Genomic DNA, 25,730 nt, shown 5'->3' with positions numbered 1-25,730 from the left:
CTGCAATTAAGAGGAGGAGGAGGAGACAAGAGTTTGGGCAGAAAAGCTGTTCTCACAGGGTTTTTCTAGCCAGTATTGCACCTTTAATACCGGAGGATTTTAAAAATACAATTTCAAGCTGTTGCATGCAGCTTTGTTTCCTTTCTTAAAAATACACACCATAAAACGTTCTCTCTTTTTAAACACAAAAGTTTACACTTTAATTTTACACAATTCTAGAGTATTATACCTCCTCTGTTTTCATTACCAAACAACAAGTATGCAGTTACCAAAGTTACAGAAGGATTCCATTTATACAATGAATACATTTTGTTTAAAATATTCTATGTATATTTTTTCCTCTCCATATGGACACCGTGTCTAGTCCCACTTTTCATTATGCTGCCGGCTGAGTACTGAGTACGGGTACTTTTTAAGTACTGAAGTGTATACAAGGCTCTCACTTTGTAACCTGTAGCATATAAATGCGACAAAGCATGTTAAAAAGTTTCCACGTTTAACAGCCAATGAAAATATCAAAATACTGAGGCAATGAAAAAGGGCATGTTAACAACATTGAGTGCCTTACCTGCAGAAGACACTGAAAGCCATCACCACACCACGAAAAAGGGGGGGAGGTCCCCTATCCTGCCCCTACGGCCCCACAGACTGCTTCAGTCTAGTGGGAAACCCGTAGGGAAAGCCAGGCTCTGTTCTATGGCTCTGGTCGTAGACAAACTACGTCCACAAAGAGGGGCTCCCTTTATTAGTCAAGTCTACTTTACTTCTAATAGCATTAAAATGAAAAAAATAACAACTTGAGAATTTTGTTGGCAATCAAAAAAAGCACCAAAATTTCTAGGGGATTAGAGACGTGATGATAGTCATTTCAAGTGTCTAGGTCTACTTTAGAACATTCATCAAAGAGGTGAAACCTTTACAATGGGACATAACAAGGTCCCAACCCCCAACCCCACCAATTGGTAAGATTTTCTTTGGGTTCAAATGAAACACCCCAAAATGTACGTGAATTTGCACGAATCTCAATTTGTCGCCTCCAATAAAGATTTCACCACAACCTTCAGATTTACTTTCTGTTAAAGTTATGCAGAATGCCACGGTGAACATTTTCTGTTAGCTACTAATCATCAAGGCATTTATCCATTGAGATATGTGGCATGAATGAATGATTAGCTGTTTATCCATTCTAATTGTGAAGGCTACATTAATTTGGAAAACAACTCAATTTTTCTTTGAGCCGGCATGGACAGAGACATTGGCCTCTAACATGTATGTTGTACAACACTCTGCATAACTTTTAACTAGTTTACATAGGGACAGAACACACACAGAGCTATGCCTTCTGTATATTAACATTAAGCACTGATATTAATGTACCATCCTCACCTTCATTAAAGCACAGACACCAGAAGGGGGAAGGGTGGGGTTCGGGGCAGGGCAGGGGAAGGGGGAACAGGGCTATAACATTACCGATAGAAACAAACAAGATGTGCTAAATCAGATTGTGCCATCAATCAAGACGGCCAAACTGCGCCCAGGCTCCAAAGTGGAGCTGTCCTGAAATCAATGAATGAAAATGACACCAACCAAAACTCTATACGTTTGGTTCCTTCACCTTATGGCCACGTTTTCAGTGGCATTAGTTATCTGACCTGGATCTTCACCCAAAAGTGAAAAGCTCTAACAACTCTTACACTTTTTAACACAAACGGATGTTGGGGACAAACCTCCGTTTCAAACAGGTGACATTAGAGTTCTGCAGCATCTAGTATCTCTACATACTTATTTACACACACATCGGACATTTCAAGACAAGCACTCAGAGGCAATCAGTTAGACCTAGGATTGTTAGAAGGTTTGTGTGTGTTCCATCCCAGAGCTCTAGTACCCGCAGAGGACATTTTGTTACCTCTGTAGTTAACCATGAAGGGAACTGAAAGTTCTAGGTTCCGAACCATTACTGCCCCTCCCCAACCCAAAGGGCTATACTGGCAGGATAAACGCATACTGCCATTTCTGCCACCAAGATGCCATTTCCATGCTTTGGAAGGTGACTTGAGATCAACAGATTGTCCATGGAAATGTAGATTTAATTTTTTCTTATATCTTTCAGTCCCTTCTTTCCACTGAAAATCCTATGGATGAAACACAATTAGGTAAAAGGAGAAAAGGTTTGCTCTTACCCCATTCCACCGCGTCCTCCTCCTCCTCCTCCCCGCCCACCTCTGCTCATGCCTCCACGATCAAATCCCCCTCTTCCCCTGCCCCGGTTATCAGGGCCACTCATGCTCCGGTTTTCTCCAGGTCCGGAAAAGCCTCCAGACTCCTGCCCATATACACCCATGCTACTGGGATGGTCCTGCCGGAACGCACCTGAAGAGAAAGTCACACCTGTAAGGCTCAGAGCAGCCTCTTGGCACTGCCTGCTCTGCTTCAGTTCACTGCCCTTTCTTTAGAGCCAGGGAACTGTCCCAACTCTGCTGTGTCAGCTGAGTGCTCAGGTTAGGAGCTCTCACGGTACCAGGACGGCAGGCCCCAGGCGAGGAGGCTGCAAGGTCACAAAAACTCAAGTCACTTCCACAGTGCCCTTCCTCAGCGGATATTAGTGTTGCAAACAAGGACAGAGAAGTCCCGGGCACAGGGTGAGGCTAGAACGGGGGTCCCAGCTCTAAACCCTACAAATCTCAACATAAGGCTTCAGTATCACGAAGGGGGAAAAATGCTATCTCCAAATGATGTGGGTCAAAACCCTAACTCTTAATCACCCCATTCCTTCCACTAGGGAAAGCAAGGGTTTCCGAGCACTTAAGTATCTGATTAAATTGTGTAGCTGGGCAATAAGTAGAATTCATATAGGACATGGAGGGGGAATGCTCATGAAGACAGAATTTTACTTAAGCGGAAAAAAAATGCAGGCAGAAAAGTATCTTACAAATGGATGTACTGAATTATTTGTAGTGACATTTCCAAAATGAGAAATCACTAGTTCTCCAACCCCCTTTTATAAAGTGATACGAATACCGTGAGAACGGTCCCAAAAGCCTTTCTAGATTGTCCGATAAACACCACCAGCCTCGTAAATAAACGTCCACTCTCCCATGCTGTGTTTGTCCTGGGCGGGTGAGGTGGCAAAGAAGGCTGGCTTCCTTTCAACACTGTGTGTAATGCTCTTTCTCGCTAACAGGGAAATTCTCTAGACGTCACGTGAGACAAGCACAGGATCCATCCGTGGAGCCACCTGAGTGACCCGCATCAATAGCCAGCCCAGTCCAGGAATTTAGAACAACCCTGGGACGCTCATGTTCTCCAAATAACTCACTCTGCTGCCCGTAGCTGCTGCTCTGCTGGCTATATTGACTTGGAGCCTGGCTGTAGGATCCAGTTTGGGGGGGATAACTAGTGGGGGGCTGCTGCCCATAGCTGCTCTGTTGACCATAGCTACTCTGCTGTCCATAGCTGCTCTGCTGCCCATAGGTATTCTGCTGGGAGTAACTGCTCTGATCGTAACTAGTCGGCTGGGTGGAGGAATAGCTGAAAGACAAAAATTAAAAGCTATTTAGGAAAGAAAACAGTAACGTTACTGGAAAAAAAACGGGAAACTGCCTACTCAATGAGGACCACAACCCAACCACATTTCCGAGGAAGTTAGGGGCAGCCCATTTGTAGGACAGTAAATCTATCCTGAAGAAAATTTAGGCCTCAGGACCGCCCTAGTGTTTCTACAAAGCAAAACTGGACCGGGGAGGCCTCAGGCCCGAGGCCTGCCCAGGGGCACCGCGCTCCAGCTCGGTGCAGTGCCAGCCTCGGGAGCTGTCCAGCCCGGGCGCATCAGGTGGACTGACTTCTCTTTAACCACCTTGGATGGTCTCAAATGACTCTCCAGGCTGGGGACACAAAATCAAATAATCTTTCTTCAAAGAGTCTCAAAAGCAGCCCTCATTACTCTGTCTGTAAACATCAGGATGTGCTTAAAAAAGTTTAAATGCTGGGGCAGCTAGGTGGCACAGTGGATAGAGCACCGGCCCTGGAGTCAGGAGGACTTGAGTTCAAATCTGGCCTCAGACACTTGACACTAACTAGCTGTGTGACCCCTGGGCAAGTCACTTAACCCCACTGCATAGAAAAAAAAAGTTTTGGACGCAAGAACTTAAAATATGTCAAGAAAATATGGAAAATGAAAAAAAACCACACCAATTTCAAAAGTTTAGGCACAAAATGAGACATTTGGAAAGAGGAGCAACACAACCAAGACCTAAAAAAATTTTATAATCCTTCATAACTAGGTTGATAAAAGGGAAAAAAAAATAGAAAAAGACCCATAGAATTTCCCCTTCTGAGGCAAAATCTTCCCAATCAAATCCTCTGCCAGAATTCTAAAGAGTAAAATTATCTGATCTCATTACTTCCTGAGCTTCAATCACTTCATTTGTAAAACGAGGAGCACGGGTCCAGACCAAAGGTTTTTAACCCGGGGTCCACCAATCCCCATGAGGTCGATGTCGGGTGCGTCTCCATTTCAGGAGTTTTGTGAACTTGTGGCTCAATGTCCTCGGCCTCCTTTCTAACTTCTACGTATTCGTTTTATGCATTTAAAAACAATACTCTGCAATGGGGTTGACAGGCTTTCCCAGAGGGCCAAAATGGGGAGGGAGCTCCTGGACTAGATGCGCTCTGAGGTCCGTGCCGGCTCCAACAATAAAATCAGGCGAACGAAAGGAGAACAGAAGGGCAGGAACACCGGCAAATCTCTTTAACCGGTGTGTGTCTGTCTCCCCAGCCCCAAATGGTTGTACACTAAGGTTAGCATCCTTTTTTAAGCAGACACAACGGTGTCTCGGACTTGGCTTTCGAAGCCTCAGAGAACGTTGTCATCCCTGAGGATGACACGAGTCACGTCCGGTCACATCCCAAGAGTTACCTGGTTGGAGGATAGGATGGCGGTGCGGTGACTGGCTGCATGGGGTAGCTGCCGGGCACCTGTGGGTAACTGTAGTTGCTCTGGCCGTATCCTAGGCTGGGCTGGCTGTAGCCTGCTGTACTAGATTGAGGCTGACTAGTCTCAGCGGGCTTGCTACCATCCTGGGGTCTAAAAGGAGAAATGTACAAGTAAGAAGCCGCCTTTCTGATGGGCACACCTGATTACCAACCCCTAAGCACTCTCCAAATATGAGCAGCACACATCCTTAGGACCATCTTGGAAATAAGAAGGCTCCTTAGAGCCAGTTTATAAATGCTTTTGCTGGAAGGGAATATTCCGGAGAGGGAGGGCAACATTCCCAAATGCATCTGATTCAGTCACATTACCCTGTCCCCTAACATAAAAGTTTGCTGGGTTGGGGAGGAAGGTGGTTTGGAGGGGACAGGGCTTCTTCTCAGCTACAGAAGTGACAGTGGTGAGAAGGGAGATTTCACAAGTTTTCAGTCACATTAATATAAACATTTTTATGCAAGCCCAAAGCCTGGCATATTCTAATGTAACAGAAGTGATTGAGCGTCTTTCTTAAAAATGGCTTTCCATCTCCATTATCTGAAATTAGGATGAGTTTACACAGACACTAATTTGCTGATGGTCATCTAAACTTGCCTCAAGTGCACCTGACGGCAATACCACTGCGGGTACTGCCCGCAGCCTAGCGGCTGTCTCTCCCCAAAACCTTTTAGAGCAGTCATGGAAACGGGCAGTTGTTTACCAGCCAAGGACACACCAAATAAAGTGGGGTCAGGTGAAGTTGGCCCATCTTTCACGAGGGCTAAGCAACCAATCCAAACGCTGGAAAGGTCAGCACTTTCTATGGGCTCTTCATTCAGCCCTGATACTAACTTGCCATTTGCCAGGGATTCGGTAGAATGGGGTCAAACTACTGAGCTGGGCCCTGAGAGCTGGTGTGAAATGTTGACCTGTCTGGGCTCAGAGTGTCACCCTGAGGCTTTCTCCAGAGGGCCAAGAGATCATTCCACTATTCCCATGGTCGCCATAAGAAGAGGGAAACACGAGGTGTGGGGTGGAAAAGAGAACTGGTTTTTGTTTCGATGGCTGTTTTAAAAAGTATCAGGAATGAGAAACTATGAAGGTAGACAGCAACAAAGAAGGAAATGAGGCAAAGTGATTGATCTCATCACAATTCAGAGATACTCCAGAGATAGGGTGGATACACTCTTGGTTGGAGTGAGACATCTGGCTTCAAAGGACTTACTGAAATGAGAAAGTACACTGAAAAATGGCACATTACAAATTGCCTGAAATGTTTAAGTCAGTGAAATGGGGTGCCACAGGTCACCAGTCAGATACTTGAAGTGGTTCCTAGGGAGACCCAACTCTCATAAACTGAACTGGCTCATGCTGCTCCAGGAGGAGCCACTCTTATAACCCCCTGATTGGTGCCGATTACTCACTGTGTATTTCAGAAGTAATTTCACCAGTCTTTGCCCGAGCTAATTTCTTACCTCTACAGCAGACAATAAGTCTAGGTTACAAGCCGATCTCTCCTTTATTCCCTACAAGCTTTTCTTTCAATTCAGTTTTACTTCCTTCAACGCTGTAGCAGCCACCAAGTACACTGGCTAAAGTAAAGACCTTCAGTCCTCTGTTAAGCAACAAGTAATACTGTTTACCCACTGCTGACCAGGCGCAGGAGACCGGAACCGTTTCCCCTGCTGTTCAACACGCACTACAGTACCCAGCTGATGCCACACCTGACTTTGGGTCTCTAGCAGTTAACTGCCAAGTAAGTCTGAAGACAAATGGAGGCAGTGGCATGGCCTTCTAAACCGGAGGCATGTGGTGCTCAGACTGCTGGGTCACATGTTAGCAGTTTTCAGAAAAGAGAAAACCACATTATACTGCTCATTGAAACCAAACTTAGGTTAAAAGTACAATTTTACCCATCATCTCACTGTGAGAAAAATGAATCAGACTCTTCTTCTCGGTTCCAGATCATGTATTTCGGTACACTGAATCAATACCCCACTCCCTCGAAGCCCCCTCACCACTGAGGACAGATCCCAGCTTATGAGCACTACCCAATTTAGTCACCCAATGGCACATGTGTTTTTTGTTGTTTTTAACCTAGACTTGGAAAAGCCCTAAGAGTGAGCACAAGGCTTAGCAATTCCTTTTCTACTGTAATACTCTGGAGGGATCCAGTGCTCACAACATACAAAAGGAAGACTACTTCTCTAAAGGAAAAGTCATATGCTGGGTTAAAATTCTCATGGAATTAACCAATATGTCTAGTCTCTAACCCCCAAAGCACGCAGTATTCTAAGAGTCTGACACCGGTGCTTTACAGAGACTAGCAACAGGTAAGCATGTCATTACCTCGCAGGTGCGGCGGTTGCTGGCTGCTGCCCATAAGTGGGGTAAGCAGGCTGGGTGCCATATGCAGACTGTGCTGCATAGGATGCCTGGGTGGTCGTAACTGTAGCAGTGGTGGTATCGTAGGCCCCTGTCCCGTATCCTTGGACAGGCTGACTGTAAGCTTGAGGTGCAGTTGGTGTAGTATAACCTAGAACAAACAAGAGCCAACTCAGACTTCAAGAATCCCTAGAGAAGGACAGCTGTTGAACCCACGTGGCATGGTGGAAAGGACAGTGGGCCTGAGTCAGCAAGACTCTGGGCACATGACTTCATCTCTCTGTGCCTCATCTCAATTTGCTCCCGAAGAAGTGAAGGGAATTGGGCTCAATGATCAGTCCCCCCTGCTCTGAAGTTATGATCAATGACCTACAATATACCTGGTGAACGGGTGACTAAAGCGAAGGCCAATTTCTAAGTGCGTAAGCTTGGATGTTTACAATGGTACTTGGTTAAAATATCATGTACTACAAAAAATGACCACAGAAAGTATACAGCTCAATAACGCTCCTGGGTTATATAAGGTTTTTGGTCCAAAATTCTTAAGTTTTCTCTTAAAACTATTGCTAGAGAAAAAGGATTCCTTCTTTTAAGACTCTACTCTTTCCAGAGATGATACATGAAAAGTCCAGCAGTTCTCTCAGTATCACTTCAAAATGACAACAGAATCTGCCTGTTTTAACCTTTACCTTCTTGCAAAATAGTCACTAACATTTTTCTTAATTACTGAGTTATTATAAAAGAAACATAACACTGCTATCCTTAAGAATGCCAAGCCTAGGGAAGAAGGCAAAGTAACAGTGCATTTTAAAGCATTTACAGAGTAAAGAAACAAAAACTTCAATTGGGTCACTAGTTCAAACATACACATAAGGGTAATAATGCTTCCTTTTAATGGCTTTCCTTAAATTCCAGCTCTGCCAAATAGTCGTTGCAGCAGCAGTTTTAAATGAGTTATTCTGGAAATTCCAGACAGCAAGTTTTCCATCCTCAAATGTTAAAGAGCTGAAGAAATGGATTTAACTTAAATATCATAAAAACGATGGTTTGGATCAGCTCCTGTGACACCCCCCCCTCCAAAAAAAAAATCTAGAAAAAGCAGAGGCTAACTCAAGTTTGAAGAATGATGGACAGAAAACTGGGCAATAGAAGAACGTACACTGATGTCAGAATAGGAGAACTAAAGGTAAAAGCACGCCACAAGGAAATCTGACAACGATCATAAATGAGAATTTGAAATCCGGAGACATACCACTAAAATGCAAACGGATACCCTCAAAAACAAAACAAAACAAAAACAAAAAAACCCTGTTTGAGATTCCAGACTAAGTTTACTTAATTCTGCTGTTCAGTAACACCTAGCACTCACTTCTTGGAGGCTGCTCTAATTCAGTACTTCCCAGTCCCGCTGAGCAGCTCACCTCACTGGTGATGTTCTACAAGGGCCTTGTCTTCGTCACCCTTTCACCTCTCCCTGCCCTCAGTTACCTCTAGCCCCAGACCTATCTCTAAGTGGATTTGCTATTAGGAGCTCTGTAGCCCCCATCCCACTACAGCCCCCAGTCACCACCCTTCCTAGGTCTACTTCACATCCACAATCTGTTTGTTGTCCAATCATACAACTATTCCCTCTGAGATGCAGGATGCTCAATTGCAATATTTTTTTGGAGAAAAAGGTAGATACTAGGCCACAAAGCTGGCACGTTAGTAACAATCAATTTATCAGGTCTGTGGTCTTGGAGACTACATCGAATCATATAAAGTCCAAATTGGTTTCATTTTAGCCAGAACACAATTCCACTTATCCTGTCACTCCTACAGATCTATTCCCACCCACCAAGACAAGCCCTCTACAAAATTTATAAGGAAAGCAACTTAAAGAAATGACATTTTACGAGAGACTAATTTATCACACCAAATTGCACAGTGGTAATTAGTGCCTTATTTTGCTCAATGATCATGGTAAAAGACCAAGGTAATCAATCATCCTTATTAATCTTAAAAAGCTGAGCAAAACGATTACAAAAATAGAAATAGAAAAGAATGACACACCAAAAAGACTCTGAGGGAAAGGAGAGTAAGGGGCATTAACACAAAACAATCAAACTAAGGTTATTTATCTGTCTGTTTGGGAAAATCCTGGTTCTTTCAGTGCCTTGTGGAGATGACTCTGAGTTAGGCCAATGGACTACAAGCTCTGGCTGGTCTTCTCAAACTGGAAAGGTTTGGATTATGGGTCTAGTAACTGGCCGTGCCAAGCCACCTCAACAGGTCTGGAGAGCCTGCCACCAGAAGGATGGCAGTCACATGCTGCTTTGTTCTGCTTGGAGCTCTTGGGGCCACACAACCATAAGAAGCTCCTGAGGTGCAGAGGGGGCTATATTCTTTACCGGCACAGAGAACAGTCACTGAGAGGCAATCAAAAATCCTGGATCTTTTCTTTTTTTAAAGTTATCTGGCAAATCTAATCAAAGAGCTTTATTCTTTTTTCCCTTCTTATGTTATTTTACATATATTTTACTTTTCCCCCAGTTACATGTTAAAATAATTTTTAAGAAATTCTTTTAAAGTTTTGAGTTCCAAATTCCATCCCTCCCTCTGTCTCCCCCACCCCCAGACAGTAAACAATCAGAGGTCTAAGTTATACATGTGCAATCATGTAAAACATTTCCACATTAGTCATTTTGTACAAGAGGACTCGAAGAAAAAAGAAAAAGAATGGAAAAAGAAAGAAAAAAAATAGCCTGCTTCAGTCCGTATTCAGACAGTCAGACAGCATGCTTCATCATGAGTCCTTTGGGATTGTCTTGAATCACTGTATTGCTGAGAAGAGCTAAGCATTTACAGTTCTTCATCAAACATATAAATATGGCTGTTACTGTGTACAATGTTCTCCTGGTTCTGTCCACTTCACTTTGCATCAGTTTATGCTAAATCTTTCCAGGTTTTTCTGAAACCATCCTGCTCATCATTTCTTATAGCACAATATGCCACCACAATCATATACCACAGCTTGTTCAGTCATTCCTCAATTGATGGGCATCATCTTAATTTCCAATTCTTAGCCATCACAAAAAGAGCTGCTATAAATATGTTTGTACAAATAGTCCTTTTCCTTTTTTGGGGGGATGTCTTTGGGCAGTGGTATTGTGGGATCAAACGGCATGATGCTGATCTTTTGAAAAGGAATCTACCCTCCTTTCCCTGCTGTTTAGTCCCATTCTAACAGACTCTGCTCTAACACTCCTTGGCAGCATGAGCATTCTCTACTGTGTTCTGGAGAATGGAGAAATTTAAAATCACCATCTCACTGTAAGGCATTCAGTTTTCTCAGAAAACATGAGTAGCTGGTTCATTAGGCAAAATAATAGATTAAAATGGTGAGAAAATCTGCCAAAAACCGTGTAATATAAGAATTATTTATATTAACAAAATCCCAGAATTATTAAACAGATTGCCTAAAATCAGTTCGAATAGTCCAGTATCTCCTTGCTATGGATTGGGAAAAGCTACTGAATTAAGGGAAGGCTGTTAAATCTAAGTAGAAACAAAATTAGAGGCCAAAGAATTTCTAAAACTTTTGTAAGCCAACCAGAAGCAGCTCAGTTATATACAGTCATTCATTTCTAATTAAGGTAATTCTCACATTCTTTCCCCTACCTAGTTAAGCTCATGAGCTCCATGTAGTTCTACACCTTATGCTCTTGGTTCTTTGGGACCTCTCATTTCTATGGAAAACTATCATGCCGGCCTCGCCAGGGCACACTGTCATCCTGGTGCTCTTTTGGTAAATTAAGACTTATAAGAGGGGCCCCAGTCCTGTAATTGTCCACAGCACTCCTCTTAACCCTAATGCCACCTTCTCCTGAGCTCTCAATTCTGCCATGCTGGCTCTAATACAATGCCCTCTAACCCAACTGGGCCCTCAGGGCTACAAAGGATTCTTGGGTTGGTTTGCCATGATTGAGGCTCTTTCCCATTCTTTTCAATGGCTTCTCAAGCCTTGGATCTCTTTCTCTCCCTGCTTCTCACTCAACTGACAAAGTAGAAGCCACCCAACCATCACGAGGAGCCTCCTTTTCCCCATTCTGCACCAAATCTCTCTCCATCTCCTCCATTTTGAGGCAAAGCCCCATCCCTAACCCTTAACTCCATTCCTTCCAAACTCTTTTAGGGGCTTGCCCCCTCAACTCATCCACTCTCACTCCCCCAAATTTATTAGTTCTTTCCCCACTGTCTGCACCCCATCTTTAGGAGGCCCTTTATCTGACCGTAAAGACCCCTGAGCTGAGTCTCTCATTGCTAAGCTCCCACCCGATCACTTCCTGAATCCTTGCAATACAGCTTCTGCTCTCACCATTTGACCATGAGTGGTCTCCAAATGTAGAGATCAAACTGCTCAATGCCACACATTTTCTCAGTCTTCTTATCTTTCAAAAGCTCACCAATCCCTTCTCTTTAGACATTCTTCCCAGCTTCCCTTTCTTTTGGAAAACTGCTCCCTGGACTTAGCATCACACCTGTCCAACTGCAGCTCTCTTTCAGTCAATAATGTCCATCCCCTTTTCCTTAGTGATCTCATCTGTTCCCATGTGTTTCAGTATCTCTACACTAGGGCCTCAAGCCTCTAGCTCTATTGTCTCTTCTGAAACCCATTCCTTTATCATTAGCTCCCTACTGGCTCTCATCCTACATGTCCGATAGGGATCTCAAACTTCTTATAACCAACAAAGAATGGATCCTGTCCATAATTCTGAGCTCTTGCCTACTTCAGTGATGGATACAGTCATCTTTTCAGATGCCCAGGTTCATCATTTCCTTTTCCCTCACCCACCATTTAACTAAATTCAACTTAACAAGAAAATAATAAACACCGATAACATGCCAGGCATCATGCTAGATGCTATGGAGCCAGAGACAGAAACTCAGAAAGCCGGTCTGCAAACACCTTACCTTCTACTGGAGAGGAACGACAGAGAAGGGGGAATGTACAAAACTGAGATACTGTAAATGTATTTGGGGGGAGGGGAGGGGTGGCATCGAGGGAAGGCTAGTCTCCAACAGTCTCTGTCTACCTCTTTTCTCACCACTGACACTGCTCTGGTTCTAGACCAATCCTTTGTCACCCTCTCAACTTGCACTAGTCTCCCTGGGCTTCCAGTCTCTGCCCTCTCCGATCCGTCCTCTAGAGAACTGCCACACAGTGTTTCTACAGCAGAAATCTGACCTTGTCACTTCCCCACAGAGAAACTCCCGGGGTCCCCATTGCCTCACTCTGAGCACTTCAGGCCTTCCATAATTTAACTCCCCAAGACCTTACAGACTGACTTCACATTCACACTATCCCCTAAAGGAACTCTTCATTCCCATCAACCTCAACTATGAGCCACTCCCCACCTTCATTTCCCCTGTGAACATGCCCTCTGCCTGTCACCACTACCTTTCCTGGTCCCTGTGTGCTCGCTCTCCCCCTCCCCTTTCCCCGTTCGTAGACATCTGTGCACGTGTCTACATGCTACACTAACCAGTTCCTTTAGGGGAATCGGAGATTATTTCCTTTTTGTCTTGCTAACCCAGAGCCTGGCACAGGGCTAGGCACACAGGAGGTACTTAAGAAAGTATCAACTCAATAAACATATATGAAGTCTAGATAAAGACCCAGTGGAGAGTAAAAGCAAATCTAACCTTTCCCATTCATATTCAAATGACACCTGGTTTCAAATTAATAACTTCAAGGGCAGGGGATGATAGGAAATGTGTCCCATTTTATTCAAGTTCTCCCCCCAACTGCAACCATCATCGGGGGAAAAAAAAATTTTTTTTTTTTGGGCTAGGCAATGGGGTTGCCCAGGGTCACATGGCTATTAAGTGTCAAGTGACTGAGGTCAGATTTGAACTCAGGTACTCCTGACTACAAAGCCAGAGCTCTATCCACTTTGCCACCTAGCTGCCCCCATCAGGGAAAATTTGCAGTAATGTTTTCACAGCTAATCAGCTACACACGAGCTGGCAGATTACAAAGTGCTCCTCTCTCAACATTTAGGGCAGTATAATCTACAATCAGATGGGTTTTTCTAAGATTCCTCCCCCAAAATCTGACACCCAAAGAAACAGCACTGGACCCAGTGTATGGATTTTGAGATTGGGCCTCTAAGAATTTTATGGACTTAAGTACCTTATACACAGAACATAAAAGAGCGCAAGCCAGAAATGTTAGCTCAAAACTGAGCAGAATCAAATACCATGTACCACACATGTTCTCATTTATTCCACTTTTAACCCACATATGTCAAGATATGGTTTGTTCTAATTACTGAATTTATTTTTAGCTCCCCAAAACAGCCATAAATATGACTGAAGGTGAACCCGATATTAAACTCACCAGGTTGATGAAGACCAAGTTAAATGTATGTCTGGACTCGAAATCACAGACAAACAAGGACCAAGCAGGGTAGTAGTTTGATTCTCTAAACATGTCTAACCATGCAGCCTGCCCCTTAGAGAACAGAAGTCAGCTGGATAATCATCACATGAAATACCTTAGGGAAGAGGGCAGCTACTATTATATTTAAGAAAAAAGGAAAAGAAATCCCTCCCCAAACCAAATTAAAAACACACAGGTTTGTAAATGGCACCTGAGAGCACCGTTTAGTGCTGCTGTGAGTGATGTGGTGTTAGGTTTCAGGGATAAATACAGGAAGACACCTAAAAGGTTAATTAACATCACAGGGTTAGACAAGATGACAAAGCATTCCCCGTGCAAGAATGAGCAGCAAAGTCAAACCTGTACTGGCCCCTTCTACTGTGGACAGCACAAAACACAAAGTAGAGGGTACACCATCAGACGAAGTCAGCAGCCAGATTAAACTAACCTGGTTAACTTTGAAAGCAGCTAAAGCATCAGTGTCTGAGACTCCTCAGTGTTACTGCAGCCTTGAAATGTTCTGTATAGCTACCCAATCCCAAAGCCATAAGCCAGTACCCAAAATGCTCTAAAAATATTTTTAAAGAGTGGGTTTCTCTTCCCTAGAATTTATCCCCCCTACACTTTGTTCAGAGCATTTAAAAAAATAAAAAGATAATAGAAAAAAGTTCTCTCCCCAACTACCACAGAAGTTTATCAAATGCCACTGTGGTCATGAGCCAGATCATTTACCCAAGACCTTAATTTTAACAAGCTCTGGGCCAAGACTAGCCAAACCAATGGAAGAAAAGGATCCGTGTGACAGGTCTTACCTGTTGGAGGCTGTCCGTAAGAGGTTGCATATGCAGTCTGCCCATACGTTGCAGTTGTCTGAGCCTGTGTATAGCTGACATCAGTAGGTTGCCCATAGGTTCCATAACTTTGTTGCCCATATGCCTGCCCCAAAGAGAAAGGCCACACAGGTTAAGTAGCAAACCTCCAGCTGAGCCCTGCAGGCCACAATTCAGTTCCCAAGCTGCTACACAGAAGGACAAAGTCCAGACGAGCTCTTTTCTAGGAAGGAGAGCTACACGAGAGGCATGTGCTGTCAGGTGGAACCTGAGCTCGGCCATTTAACCCAGCCTGCAGTCCAGGCAAAATCTCCGAGGCAGACATGAAGGAGTGCTTGTTATCTATTACTCAGTTTCTTACATTTTGGTAACCCGAGACCCTAAAGTCAAGGCGCTGGCTCTTTCATCAGCCAACTCTGAAGCAGGAAAGAGCCCAAAGGGAGAGTAATGAGGACCCAGGTGTCAGCCTGCCAGAGCTGGATCAGGAGACAGAAGCAAATGATACAAGAAAAGCCCAGAGAGGGAATGAAAGTGACTGTGAGTCCACTAGAGGATATTCTGGTCACCTGGGCATGCATCTGATTAAAAGCACAGACTCTTAGAGTTATAATCACTTCAAAGAAAATGAATGTGAACATGAGCACCATCCTTTGAACTAGAACATTCAATAATACTTAAAAATAGGCAAGGAATTAACTGTTCTTTTGGCTCTGAGCATGACCATTCTCACTGGCTTAATGTGAATGACCAGTTATACAAGAATTTCCAGTCAGTACATCATGGTTGTACCCGGATAAGTTTTCATGGTGCAGTATCAGGAATTAACCTGATGCCATGGACATTTCACATTTGGTGCTCGACTTTAGAAGATGGGGAGGGACAGTTCTGTAACACATCACTGCTCAAGCTTTCCTGTTTGAGGATACTTTTACTTCGGCTGGTTTAACAGCTCACCTTTCTTCCCAATAATTACACAGGAGAAAAAGGGGAGGACCAAAGGAGGGATCAGGCCAACACTCTGGGGTCAAAGAGACGGAGGAGGCCCTTGCTGAGGAGTCTTTGAACCACAGAAAACAAAAATGACTAACAAGGAGTTGAAACCTAAACCAAGTAGTGAATGAACACCTGACTGGCCTTGCCAAGAAAGGTATCTTCCTTGGGCACCCGAAGAATAACAGGTGTGACTGCTAAGCTCAGATCGACAGGATCCCAAAAAGTCAAGGATGGATGTGAATACAAAAGGACCTGTCACTTCATAAGTGAAGGAGCTCCCAGCTTGTGAACCATGTGCTTCCCCTAGCCCATCTGAAGAGTCTGTCTCCAGGTTCAACAATCTACCTGCTACACCATATTGTGTTGAAGTTAATAACATGTTAATTCTTATAATCGGGTCCATCAACTTCACAAATACAAGATGAGAGAAGCACAGCTAGACAGCAATTCACCTGGAAAAGATAAGAAGGTGCGTGTGTGGTTTGACCACGAAGCTCAAAGAGTCAACAGGGGGCTATGGCAGCTGAAAAACCTAAAGTGCTCTTAACTGTTTGGGGGAAAAAAAAAAAAAAGTGACAGACCTGACATACTTTGCCTTGGCCAAAACTGGTGGGATCCTGAATAATGTTCTCACATCTCCCCCATACAGTAACTGAGGTTTAAGTAACATAATATTATGTAAAGCCCTTTGCAAACTTCAAAACACTATATAGATGTCTGTTGTTATCACCTGGGTGCCATAGAGGAAGATCATTCATAAGCTGAGGAGTAGCCAAAAAAAAAGGGTGACCAGCATGATCAAGGGACTCAAGAGAAGAACACACAAGGATTGGCTGAAGGAAATGGGGGTGCTTAGCTTGGAGATGAGGGAGTCAAGATCGTCACATTCAAATATTTGACGGGCTGCTGGGGGGGAGGAAGGTTCCCTATCATCTCCTTGTTCCCAAAGGGCAGAACGAGAGGCCCTCGGTAGAAGATGCGGAGTCAGACTTCAGTTCTATGTGTTATTGACAGCTGCCTTAAAGCTGAGCCCTTTAGTCTGCGAGTGGAGGCTGGATGACTAATTTTCGGGAATTTTGTACCAGAGACGCTTGGCCAGGTACCTAAGGTTCCTTTCTGCGTTCCAGGAGTTTGTGATTCTGAAGCAGTATAAGCCCCATTTTTCAGTCAGGAGAATAGAGGTTCAAAGAGATTTAGTAATGCCTATAGTTGTAGACCAATTATCTTATACTTCTACAACCAAAATCATTCTGAGGTACACTGATGACCATAGGGATACTATAAATTCAGGGAAAAAAATTGTATGTATTTAGTAAACTGCCTACATTTTTTATCAAAATCAGTCCAAAGAAAGCTCAGATGTCAAATTTAAAGTCTGTCTGTTCTGGCTGCTGTGCTGAAGCTCAGTAAAAGAACTCCAGGAAGGTGACCTCTGTATTTTACCTTGAAGATCTAAGTACACGAGGTGTCAAGATTACCTGGGTGGTCTGTGCATATCCTTGAGCTGGCTGGGCTGCATAGGCACTGTAGCTGTGAAGAGAGATAGAGGGCAAATACTGAATATACCATATCAAGAGTCTACCATTCCAGCCTGTGGGTGTTAAGGGGGACAGTATGAAAGATAATGCTACACAGGGCCCTCTTACTGCCTATGGTAATAGAGAGATGAACGTTACTTACCCCTGCTGGGCTGCAGCTTGACTGTAGGTACTATAGTCTAGAGGAGAGAAGGAGAAAAAGAGTAGGTTAAATAAAGCAGAGGTGAGCAGGGATGAAGACAGAAAGTCAAGCATCAGGAGACCCACAATTTTGGGAGTGAGGTTCACCTACAGAGTAACAAGGAACAGAATGGTCACATTTTCATATACCACACTAAAAATGGAGTCTAATTACTTGATCAGAGGCTTTTAAAAATCAAGGTCACTGAACATTTTTTATTTTTTGTCTCTTTTTTGGTGAGGCAATCAGGGTTAAGTGACTTGCCCAGGGTCACACAGCTAATAAGTGTCACGTGTCTAAGGTCATGTTTGAACCAGGTCTTCCTGACTCCAAGGCTGGAGCCACCTACCTGCCCTTAACTAAACATTTTTTAATTCTGAGAGAGTTAGCTCAACTGAATAAAACACAGTGCCAGCTCCTAAAGCCAAGGTCATGGAATCCAACCCCTTTCAGATTCCTGAGAAAAAGTGCTCTCTGACTATGAATCTCAAATGCACACCTCTGCTCACAAAGTGACCCTCAAAGCCAGGACCCTAATAAGAGTTCACACTTAAATGGCACTCTGTCTAGGTTTGCAGAGAGAGCACTTCACAAATATCTCACTTGACCTGGGAAGCAGTTATTTACGATGATGAGGAAAGAGTCTGAGAGAACTGAAGCGTCTAAGCAGCTCCCCGCCCCCATTCAAGTTGCAGACGAGGAGAGGTAGAGAGGAGTGGAAAAAGCACTGCATCTGGAGTCAGAAGACATGGATTCAAATCCTGACACTGCCACTTCCTGCCTAAGTGACCATGGGCCAGCTTCAATTTCCTCACCCACAAATAAGGGGGTTAGACTAAGGATCTCTAAAGCCCTTTCCAGCTAGGAGCCCATGACCCTGAAAGTGGTCATCAGGGGACAGAGCACTGGGCCTGGAATCAGAAAGAGCCAAATTCAAATGTAGGCCTCAGCCACTAACTTGCTTCATAACCCCAGGCACTGAGATAATATTTAAGTGCACAAGGCTTGGCACAGAGTAGGCACATATAGAGGGCAGCAAAGAGATCATAATTTTCATTCAACAAGTTTTTATACGCATCTTTCATCTGCCATGTTACAGAACTTGGGGGGGGGGGGAGAAAAATTTCATTTTCCCTAATAGTAATAGCCTTATTTGAAACAATTAATATATGATCCCCATATCCCTTGAAACATGTAAATATTGGAGGGGGGGATCTTTTTTAGAAAAACCTAAAACTAATCTTCCAGAAACTTTAAATAGTCTAGTGGTAATCATTTGGGTAATTCAAGAGAAACCCTGACCAATTATTCAGAGTGGGAGGTCTCTCACTCTGATAGATAACTGTCTCACTTCTTACTAGTGGAACCTGGCGTACAAAGACCACCAGTGTTAATAAGTCAATCTGCTATTCTTTTTCCAGCCTCACCAGCAAGCAAAGCAGTGCAATAAAGAAAAGGAATTTCTACTGAGACACGATTGTCCTGATGAGGGGAAAAAAATAGAAAGACCGAGTTATTAAATTTTAAGTGGACTATTACAACAAAGGTGGGAGTGGGGAGCTTGATGGATTTAAAAATAAGCAAAGTATAAGAACTATTGCAAAATAGTCTGTCAAGCAAGCAAGTACTTTCCTCAACAAGGAAGAATGCACATTTTGTTCTAAGGAGGGTACAGCCATTAGGGCTGAAACAAAAAAGTCTACTTTTGTAAAAGATAGAGATTTGTTCCTTTAAAGGCAACAGTTCTGCTCTTTGTGGATTCTAGTCCACCTAAACCCTCCGCCTTTGAGGGACAATCGTTTCTCAAGTTTTTTTTTAGCATCTTTCAAGTCTGTTTGTCTTGCAGTATGTAATATGTAACTTTTCATCTTTCCTCCATACTGCATCAGAAACACTGAGTCCTTATCATGATCATCTGCCTAAGCTATCTGCAATAAACAGAAATCAATTTACTCAATAAAATCTCAAGCACTTCCGGTAACAATACCCATTATCCTTCCTAGGATTCACTTCTTCTATCTGACCAAATAAAATAATCTAAAAACCAAACATCTTTACAATAGTCTCATTAAAAAAACAAAACAAAAAACAACCTGATCTGTGATCTCCGCCACAGCATCAATTTGGAAATCACTAACCTCTCTAATATATTTTTACAAGTGAATTTTTTTTTACACAATAGGGTTTTTTTTTGTTTCTATGAAAGCACTGAATTAACAAACTATTGCTGAAGTCTTAAAAGATCTTAGAGTATCATCAGAAAATTCAGCAAAACATACTGAAAAGTCAAATCTCTGTCATTTAATGTAGTTTTCTCCCATAGGCTTTTTACAAAACATCACAAACACAAGATGTTACACAGCTTCTACTGTATTTATATACTAATCAAATTATACAGTAATCAAATCTGCAGTGGCTTTCAGATTTTCCATAAATATGCAAACTATCTAGTGTCTTCAGACAATGGGCTTTTTATAACAAGCTGAGGCAGCTAGGTGGCCTAGTGGATAAAGCACTAGGCCTCAAGTCAGGAAAACCAGAGTTCAAACTGAGCCTGTGTGACCCTGGGCAAGGCACTTGGCTCCTCTCAACCTCAGTTTTTGCATCTGTAAAATGAGGGTAACAACAGCATAGCACCTACCCTCCTTTGAAAGGTTATTCCGAGGATCAAATGAGACAATATTTGTGAAGGACTTAGCATAGTGTTTGGCACAAAGAAGCACTATATAAATGCTAGCTATTAATTTTATTATTATTATTAATGAGTCTTAAGATGACAATGATGTCTAAACAACTACTACTTCAGAACTGAAAGAGAATCTCAGACAATTATCTAGTCCCAGGGTCCTTAATCTGGTGTCCACACACATAAAATAATTTTTTATAACTCTAATTGGCTTCCTTTGTAATCCTCTGTATTTCATTTTATCCATTCAAAAACATTCTGAGAAGGGAAGCAAATTATCAATGGGGACCGTAACACCAAAAAAAAAAAAAAGTCTGATCTAATCCAAGCTCACTTTGCAGAAGACCATAAATTTGGGGATGGGGGAGGGGGAGAGAGAATGACTTCAAAGACACACAGTCTTAACTCAGTTTACTTTATTAAAAACAGTAGTCAGACTACTTTTTACAGTAGATAAATCATACACTGTTAGCAGAACATATGCCCCCTTGCCCCCAGGCCGAGTAAGGCAAAGGAGAGAACTTTAAAACACATTAAAGCCAACAAGTATTCAATGAGCCACTATTAGGGAGTTATCAGTTACCCACCCACTGCTCCTATACTGACTGAATCCAAGGACAAGGATATCTTCTGATTAGCTATCAAAATCTTATGTTACATGTGGGGAGAGAAAGCTTTCAAAATCTATTTCCCTCTTCTCTAGGTTTCAGCAGGAGCAATTCCTCTTCCAAAGGCATGAAGGATAACTGGAGAAAGGGGGCAAAGAAAAACACCTTCTCCACTACCATTCTTTGTGCATTTCATCACACAAAGGTTTCTTTCTAGTCACTCACATCTTACTTAGGTCTGTGTATAAGACCTAGGTTTTACTTGTTCAACCCAGGGACAGATGCAAGAAGTCAGAAGGCCTCAGGGCAGTAAAGACCTACGCAGAGTGCCATACTCCTTGTCCTCTCCCACTGCCATTAAATTAGTTTAAAAGGCTCCAAGTACCCCAGGAAATAAAACAAATACACTGAAACTTGGAGCAAAAAGCTAAATTGCATTTGAGTTGGCTTATTTCTAAGTGCATGAAATCCTCCACTGCAATTATATGTTAAACTAATGCATAGAGTTTAATAAGTCAACAACTTTCCTTAAGCCCAAAAGCAAGCTAAAAAATTCTCTCTTCATACAGAATGGAATTAACCCAGGTTTTCCAACAATCCTGAAGGGCAAATGGTATAAAAATTTCTTAACCGTAATTCAAGGTAAGTCCTGCCTTTTGTTCTTTTTAGGTCAGAGATTCCAAGTAATCCAAGGAAACACCAATAAGTCGAGCTGCTTAGAAAATACTTGGCTTTGGGTACCCCTACCCACCTACTAATTTTCTAATTTCAAAAACAATTCAACTGAAAAGATAACTAGAAGTTTTTCTAATAATGGAAAGTTGTGGGGACAGTTTAAATTGCAAAGCAGATCCCTTCCCACTCTATAGCCTATGCTCCAATAAAGTGCAGAGTCGGTAAGTCAACAAGATTTTTATTATTTTGTTCCACTCAAACATCTCAGTCTCTGTTCCGTACTGAACTTCAAAAAGGCCAGCCAGATGCTGTCTTTGGAATCTCTCAAAAGGTTTTAGAGTCACACAATCCCTCCGAAAGGAATCATGATCCGAGCTCCCTTTCAAAATCTGGGCAAACGAACAAGCCACTTCCCCTTATCAAAAACTGGTTAACTCAGCGTTTCCCTTTTCAGCTTATTTTTAAAAGAGCATCCGGCAAGACCAGGATTAAAGGCCGAAACAGGCCTCTTTGTGCACCTCTCCTATCTAGGTCACCGATCCAGAGAGAGCAGCGAAGAACAAGGACCCTGGGCTGGAGCGGCCCAGCAACCTGCCGGGCAACCGGGGGGTAGACAAAGGCTGCGCCGACGGTGCGGACTCGGGGCTCTCAGCGACTCAAAGGGTTTCGGGGATCGAGGAGCCAACTCACCCCCTCATTTCAGAGAGGAGAAAGAGGTGACCCCGGGGTCACGGGTCCAGTCTGGCTGCAGACGCAGCACCCCCCCCAACCCCCGCCCCGGCTCCTAGGTCATTCCTCGAGGGCAGGGGCTCGGCTTCAGCCCCGGAGTTCGAAAGACCCGGGCAGAGATCCGGCCTCGGCCTGCCTCGGTTTCCCCCGCTGTAATAAGGAGGCGCCGGTGAGACAAGAACGTAACCGAGTGCGGGGGAAGGGAGGGGAGCCACAACCGTCCCGCGAAGCAGGAGGTTGACAGATCCTCTGCTAACGAACCAAACCCAGGCCTGCCCCCGAGGAATCCCATTGGGGGAGCCTGGCGCCCGGGACAACCAGAGTCGGGGCCGGTCACTGAAGGAATGCGCAGGAGGGGCCTTCAGCTTCCTCCAACCGGCATTAATGCGGCGCCTGCTGGGTTCGCAGGTCCTGAGGGACAGAGGCAGGAGAGCAAACGGCGCCTGCCCTCGAGGAGCTGCCATGCCAAGGGCGTGGCGGCTGCGGGCCCCGGCAGGGGCCGGCCCACGTGGCGGGAAAGGCGCGCGGGCCGCGGGGAGGCCTCGCCCGGGGGACACAATGGAGACGGCGGCGGGCGGAGGACGGCGGCCCAGCCGGGCCAGCGCGAGCCGGGGCGCGAAGCGGCGGGAGCGGGAGCGCGCGCGTACGGCCGACCCCCCCCTCCCTGCCGCCGCGCGCCCCCGCCGCCGCCGCCGCGCTTTCCCCCTCCCCGCCCCCGCCGCGAACGAGCCGAGCCCCCCCAACCCGGCCCGCTCCCCGCCCACCCGCCCGCGCGCCGTGAGGGGGAAGGGGAGCGGCGGAAGGTTCCAGAATCCCACCCGCCCGCGGGGGGAGGGGAGGACGAGGGTAGGCCCCAAGCCCGTCCCACGGCCAGCCGGGCTGCGCCACCGTCCCCCGCCGCCCCCCAGCCCCCGAGAAGCCCCCCGCGGTGACGCCCCCATCCCCGAAGACCTCGACTCCCTCGGCCGCCGGCGCGGCGTGCCCCGAGCCCCCCAAGCCGACCCTGCGGCCCCGGCGCCATACTCACCCGTGGACGCCATTTTCTCTCCTTCCTCCTCCTCGTTCTCTCAACGTCCGTCTCTCTCTCCCTCGGTCGCTTGCCCTCTCGGCGCCGCAGTGCGCAGGCGCGGACCGCACAACCTCGGGCTCTACCACTCGGATTGGTCCGCGGGGGGGGGAGGGGAAGAGGCGAATGAGGTGGAGTGAGAGGAGGGGAGGGGTTTCAGACCCAACTCTGGCCTGAGTCTGGAGGGGGTGGGGTCGGGAGGTTGGGGGCGTCTAAGTGTCTCCGGAAGCGCCACGAGCCGCCTCTATGGACTGGCCCTGGGGGTGGGGCGGTCACGGAACCTACTCCCCAACGAGGCGGGGATTTGGGGAATGGTTCCGTCCTGGGTTAGTTAGGGACCGTCCCACAATAGTCCTTCCCGAGGAAAAACGAAGACGAGCGGGAGCGTTGGGGGAAGGGATCCTGGGGCCGAGGCACAACTGCTGACTAATTGTGGAGGGGGGAGTCCGGGGGGCGGGGGCAGGTTGGGACAGGAGCGGCCCGGGGGAGAGCCACGTGCCTGACCCGGCCTCAGTTGCACCTTGCACATCAGTTTGCGCGCCTTGAAATAGTTGGGGGTCAGGCACCCTTGGGTCTTTGTGCCCTTGCTTCTGGAAGTCTGGGTTGGACACCCGGGGGTGCTGGCCCCCCAGAGCCCATCCCCTTCCTAGAGAGCTGACCTTGGGATCTGGAGCTGGGAGGGACCATCCTGGCCAAGCCCCATTTTGCAGATGAAGAAACTGAGGCCCAGAGAGGGTGAGGGACTTGCCCAAGTTCGCCCAGGGTATTAGGAGGCGAAAGGGACAGAAGAGGAAACCCACACGGGGCGTGACTTGTCCGGGTCATGTCCGTGGTAATAAAGAGAGTCAGTATTTTGAAGCCAGGCCCTGTGCCACCTCATCTACAAATGCATGCATCTTCTGCTTGATCTCGGGGTCAAAGATTTAGCCCGTGGACCTCTTTTAGTCCAGCTGCCTAATTTTACAGGAGAGGAAACTGAGGCCCGGGCAGGAGGAAACGACTGGGGGGGCCCATAGCTAGTCAATAGGACCCTGTCCTTCCCTTGGACACATAGGACATTCTGATGCTGGCAGTACAATGGAAAGAGTCTTCGAGGTGAAGTCAGAAGACGTGCGTTCAAATCTAGGATGCTTTGTGTGATCTTGGCAAGTCCTGGAGCCATTCTCAACTCTAACACGTGGGTTGGAGAATTGGATTAGATGCCTTCTGGGGTTCCTTCCAGCTCTAAAGTTTTTACTTTTTAAATTTAAGTAAAATTCGATTTTTGCAATGAGTAAAAATTTGCCTTCTCTCCCGCCCTATTGAAAAAGAAAACCCTTGTAACAAATTACATTTATTCATTGTCCTTTGAGAGATGAAAGCCGTCTCCACGTTTTGAAAATTGCTGTTAGTGATATATTTGGGTTTTTCTGTCACCTACATCTACCCCTGTATCCTTTTTCCTCTCCCCGGAGAGCCATGCCTTGTAACCAAAAAAAAAAAAAAATTTGAAAAAGAAGAGAAAAAAACAGCAAACCCAGTCACTACATGCAAAGAACACGATGCTATTTCCAGCCTTCTGCGCTACTGGACCTTTACCTCCCTGCAGCATATTAACAATGAGATCGGGGTGGGAAGCACTGTCATTAAACGTATGATCAGCAAAAGAGATGACCCATCAAGAGTGGAGAGCCAGAGATAGCAGCCTGCAGTCTCGGTGGGTTCACTGCTGCCCACCACATTTAAAAACAGCTGGAGGAAAGCCTCCAGAATGGCAGACAGATGTTTGATAGGACACTTGGGATGAGAAAACATGAATCTGGAGGAAGTACCCCCATGGAAGCCTGTGGCTCGGGCACACAGGAAGCGCTCAATGGATGCTTGTTGATTGAATTACTATATCAGGTTTACTTCTGGTCAGCAAACATTAAGTGCTTGCAATAAGCAAAGCGCTCACTAGGAATGCAAGACAAATGTGAGAGTCCTGCCTGCCCTCAAGGAGCTTAGAGTCTACTGGTGATAGAACAGGTCCACAAATGGTTTCCAGGGGTTGGCAACCGGGGGCCTCGAGACCACACGTGGCCCTCTAAGTCCTCAAGTGAGGCCCTTTGACTGAATCTAAACTTCTGTAAAACTTGGACTCAGTCGGGCCACGTATGGCCTTGAGGCAGAAGTTTCCCCACTCCTGGAAACGTTAAAGTAATTTCGAAAGGGAGAATGTGCTGATAAGAAAACCTTGTTTGTTGTTTTCAGTTGTGTCTGCGTCTTCGTGAGGCCATCTGGGGTTTTCTTGGCCAAGATACCGGAGTGGTTTTCAGTTTCCTTCTCCAGCTCATTTTACGGATGAGGAAACTGAGGCAAACTGCGTGAAGTGACTTGGCCAGGGTCACACAGCTAGAAAGTGTCCGAGACCAGATTTGAATTCAGCAAGATGAGTCTTTGTCTACTTTGACACCTAGCTGCCCGATAAAAACCCTCCCCCGTTCCTCTTACTCTCCAGGCACTAGGGGCCATCCTCACCTTCTTACCCACCTCCCGTATCCAATCCTTGCCAGAGCTGATGTTTCTACCTTTGTAAACATCTCAAATATACCCCTTCTCCCCTCTGACCCTGCCCCGACCCTGGTCCAAGCCCTCACTGCCTCGAGCCTGGAGGTGATCACACCC

General features: G+C 45.4%; 1 protein-coding gene across 3 annotated transcripts in view; it reads right to left on the bottom strand.

The window, feature by feature from the left end:
* The window catches only part of EWSR1 (EWS RNA binding protein 1), a 29,744-nt gene extending 6,624 nt beyond the window's left edge, over positions 1-23,120 (bottom strand). For 2 of the 3 annotated variants that reach the window (XM_027863427.1, XM_027863437.1), the window contains exons 1-8: positions 23,046-23,119; positions 17,282-17,318; positions 17,080-17,131; positions 14,591-14,714; positions 7,319-7,505; positions 4,919-5,086; positions 3,320-3,531; positions 2,184-2,373 (exon numbers count right to left, since the gene is read on the bottom strand). In XM_027863427.1, coding sequence (XP_027719228.1) covers positions 2,184-2,373; positions 3,320-3,531; positions 4,919-5,086; positions 7,319-7,505; positions 14,591-14,714; positions 17,080-17,131; positions 17,282-17,318; positions 23,046-23,058 — 983 coding nt within the window. In that variant the 5' untranslated portion in view covers positions 23,059-23,119. Of the gene's footprint in view, positions 1-171; positions 452-2,183; positions 2,374-3,319; positions 3,532-4,918; positions 5,087-7,318; positions 7,506-14,590; positions 14,715-17,079; positions 17,132-17,281; positions 17,319-23,045 lie in introns of those variants that run through there. The other variant, XM_027863443.1, reaches the window with a different exon arrangement.
* Between the last annotated feature and the right edge of the window lie 2,610 nt (positions 23,121-25,730).

This window comes from Vombatus ursinus, unplaced genomic scaffold, assembly GCF_900497805.2.
Source record: "Vombatus ursinus unplaced genomic scaffold, bare-nosed wombat genome assembly UNPS02001287.1, whole genome shotgun sequence".
Taxonomy (NCBI): Eukaryota; Metazoa; Chordata; class Mammalia; order Diprotodontia; family Vombatidae; genus Vombatus; species Vombatus ursinus.
Note: the sequence above shows the minus strand (reverse complement) of the source record. Positions and strands in the feature narration are given on the sequence as shown.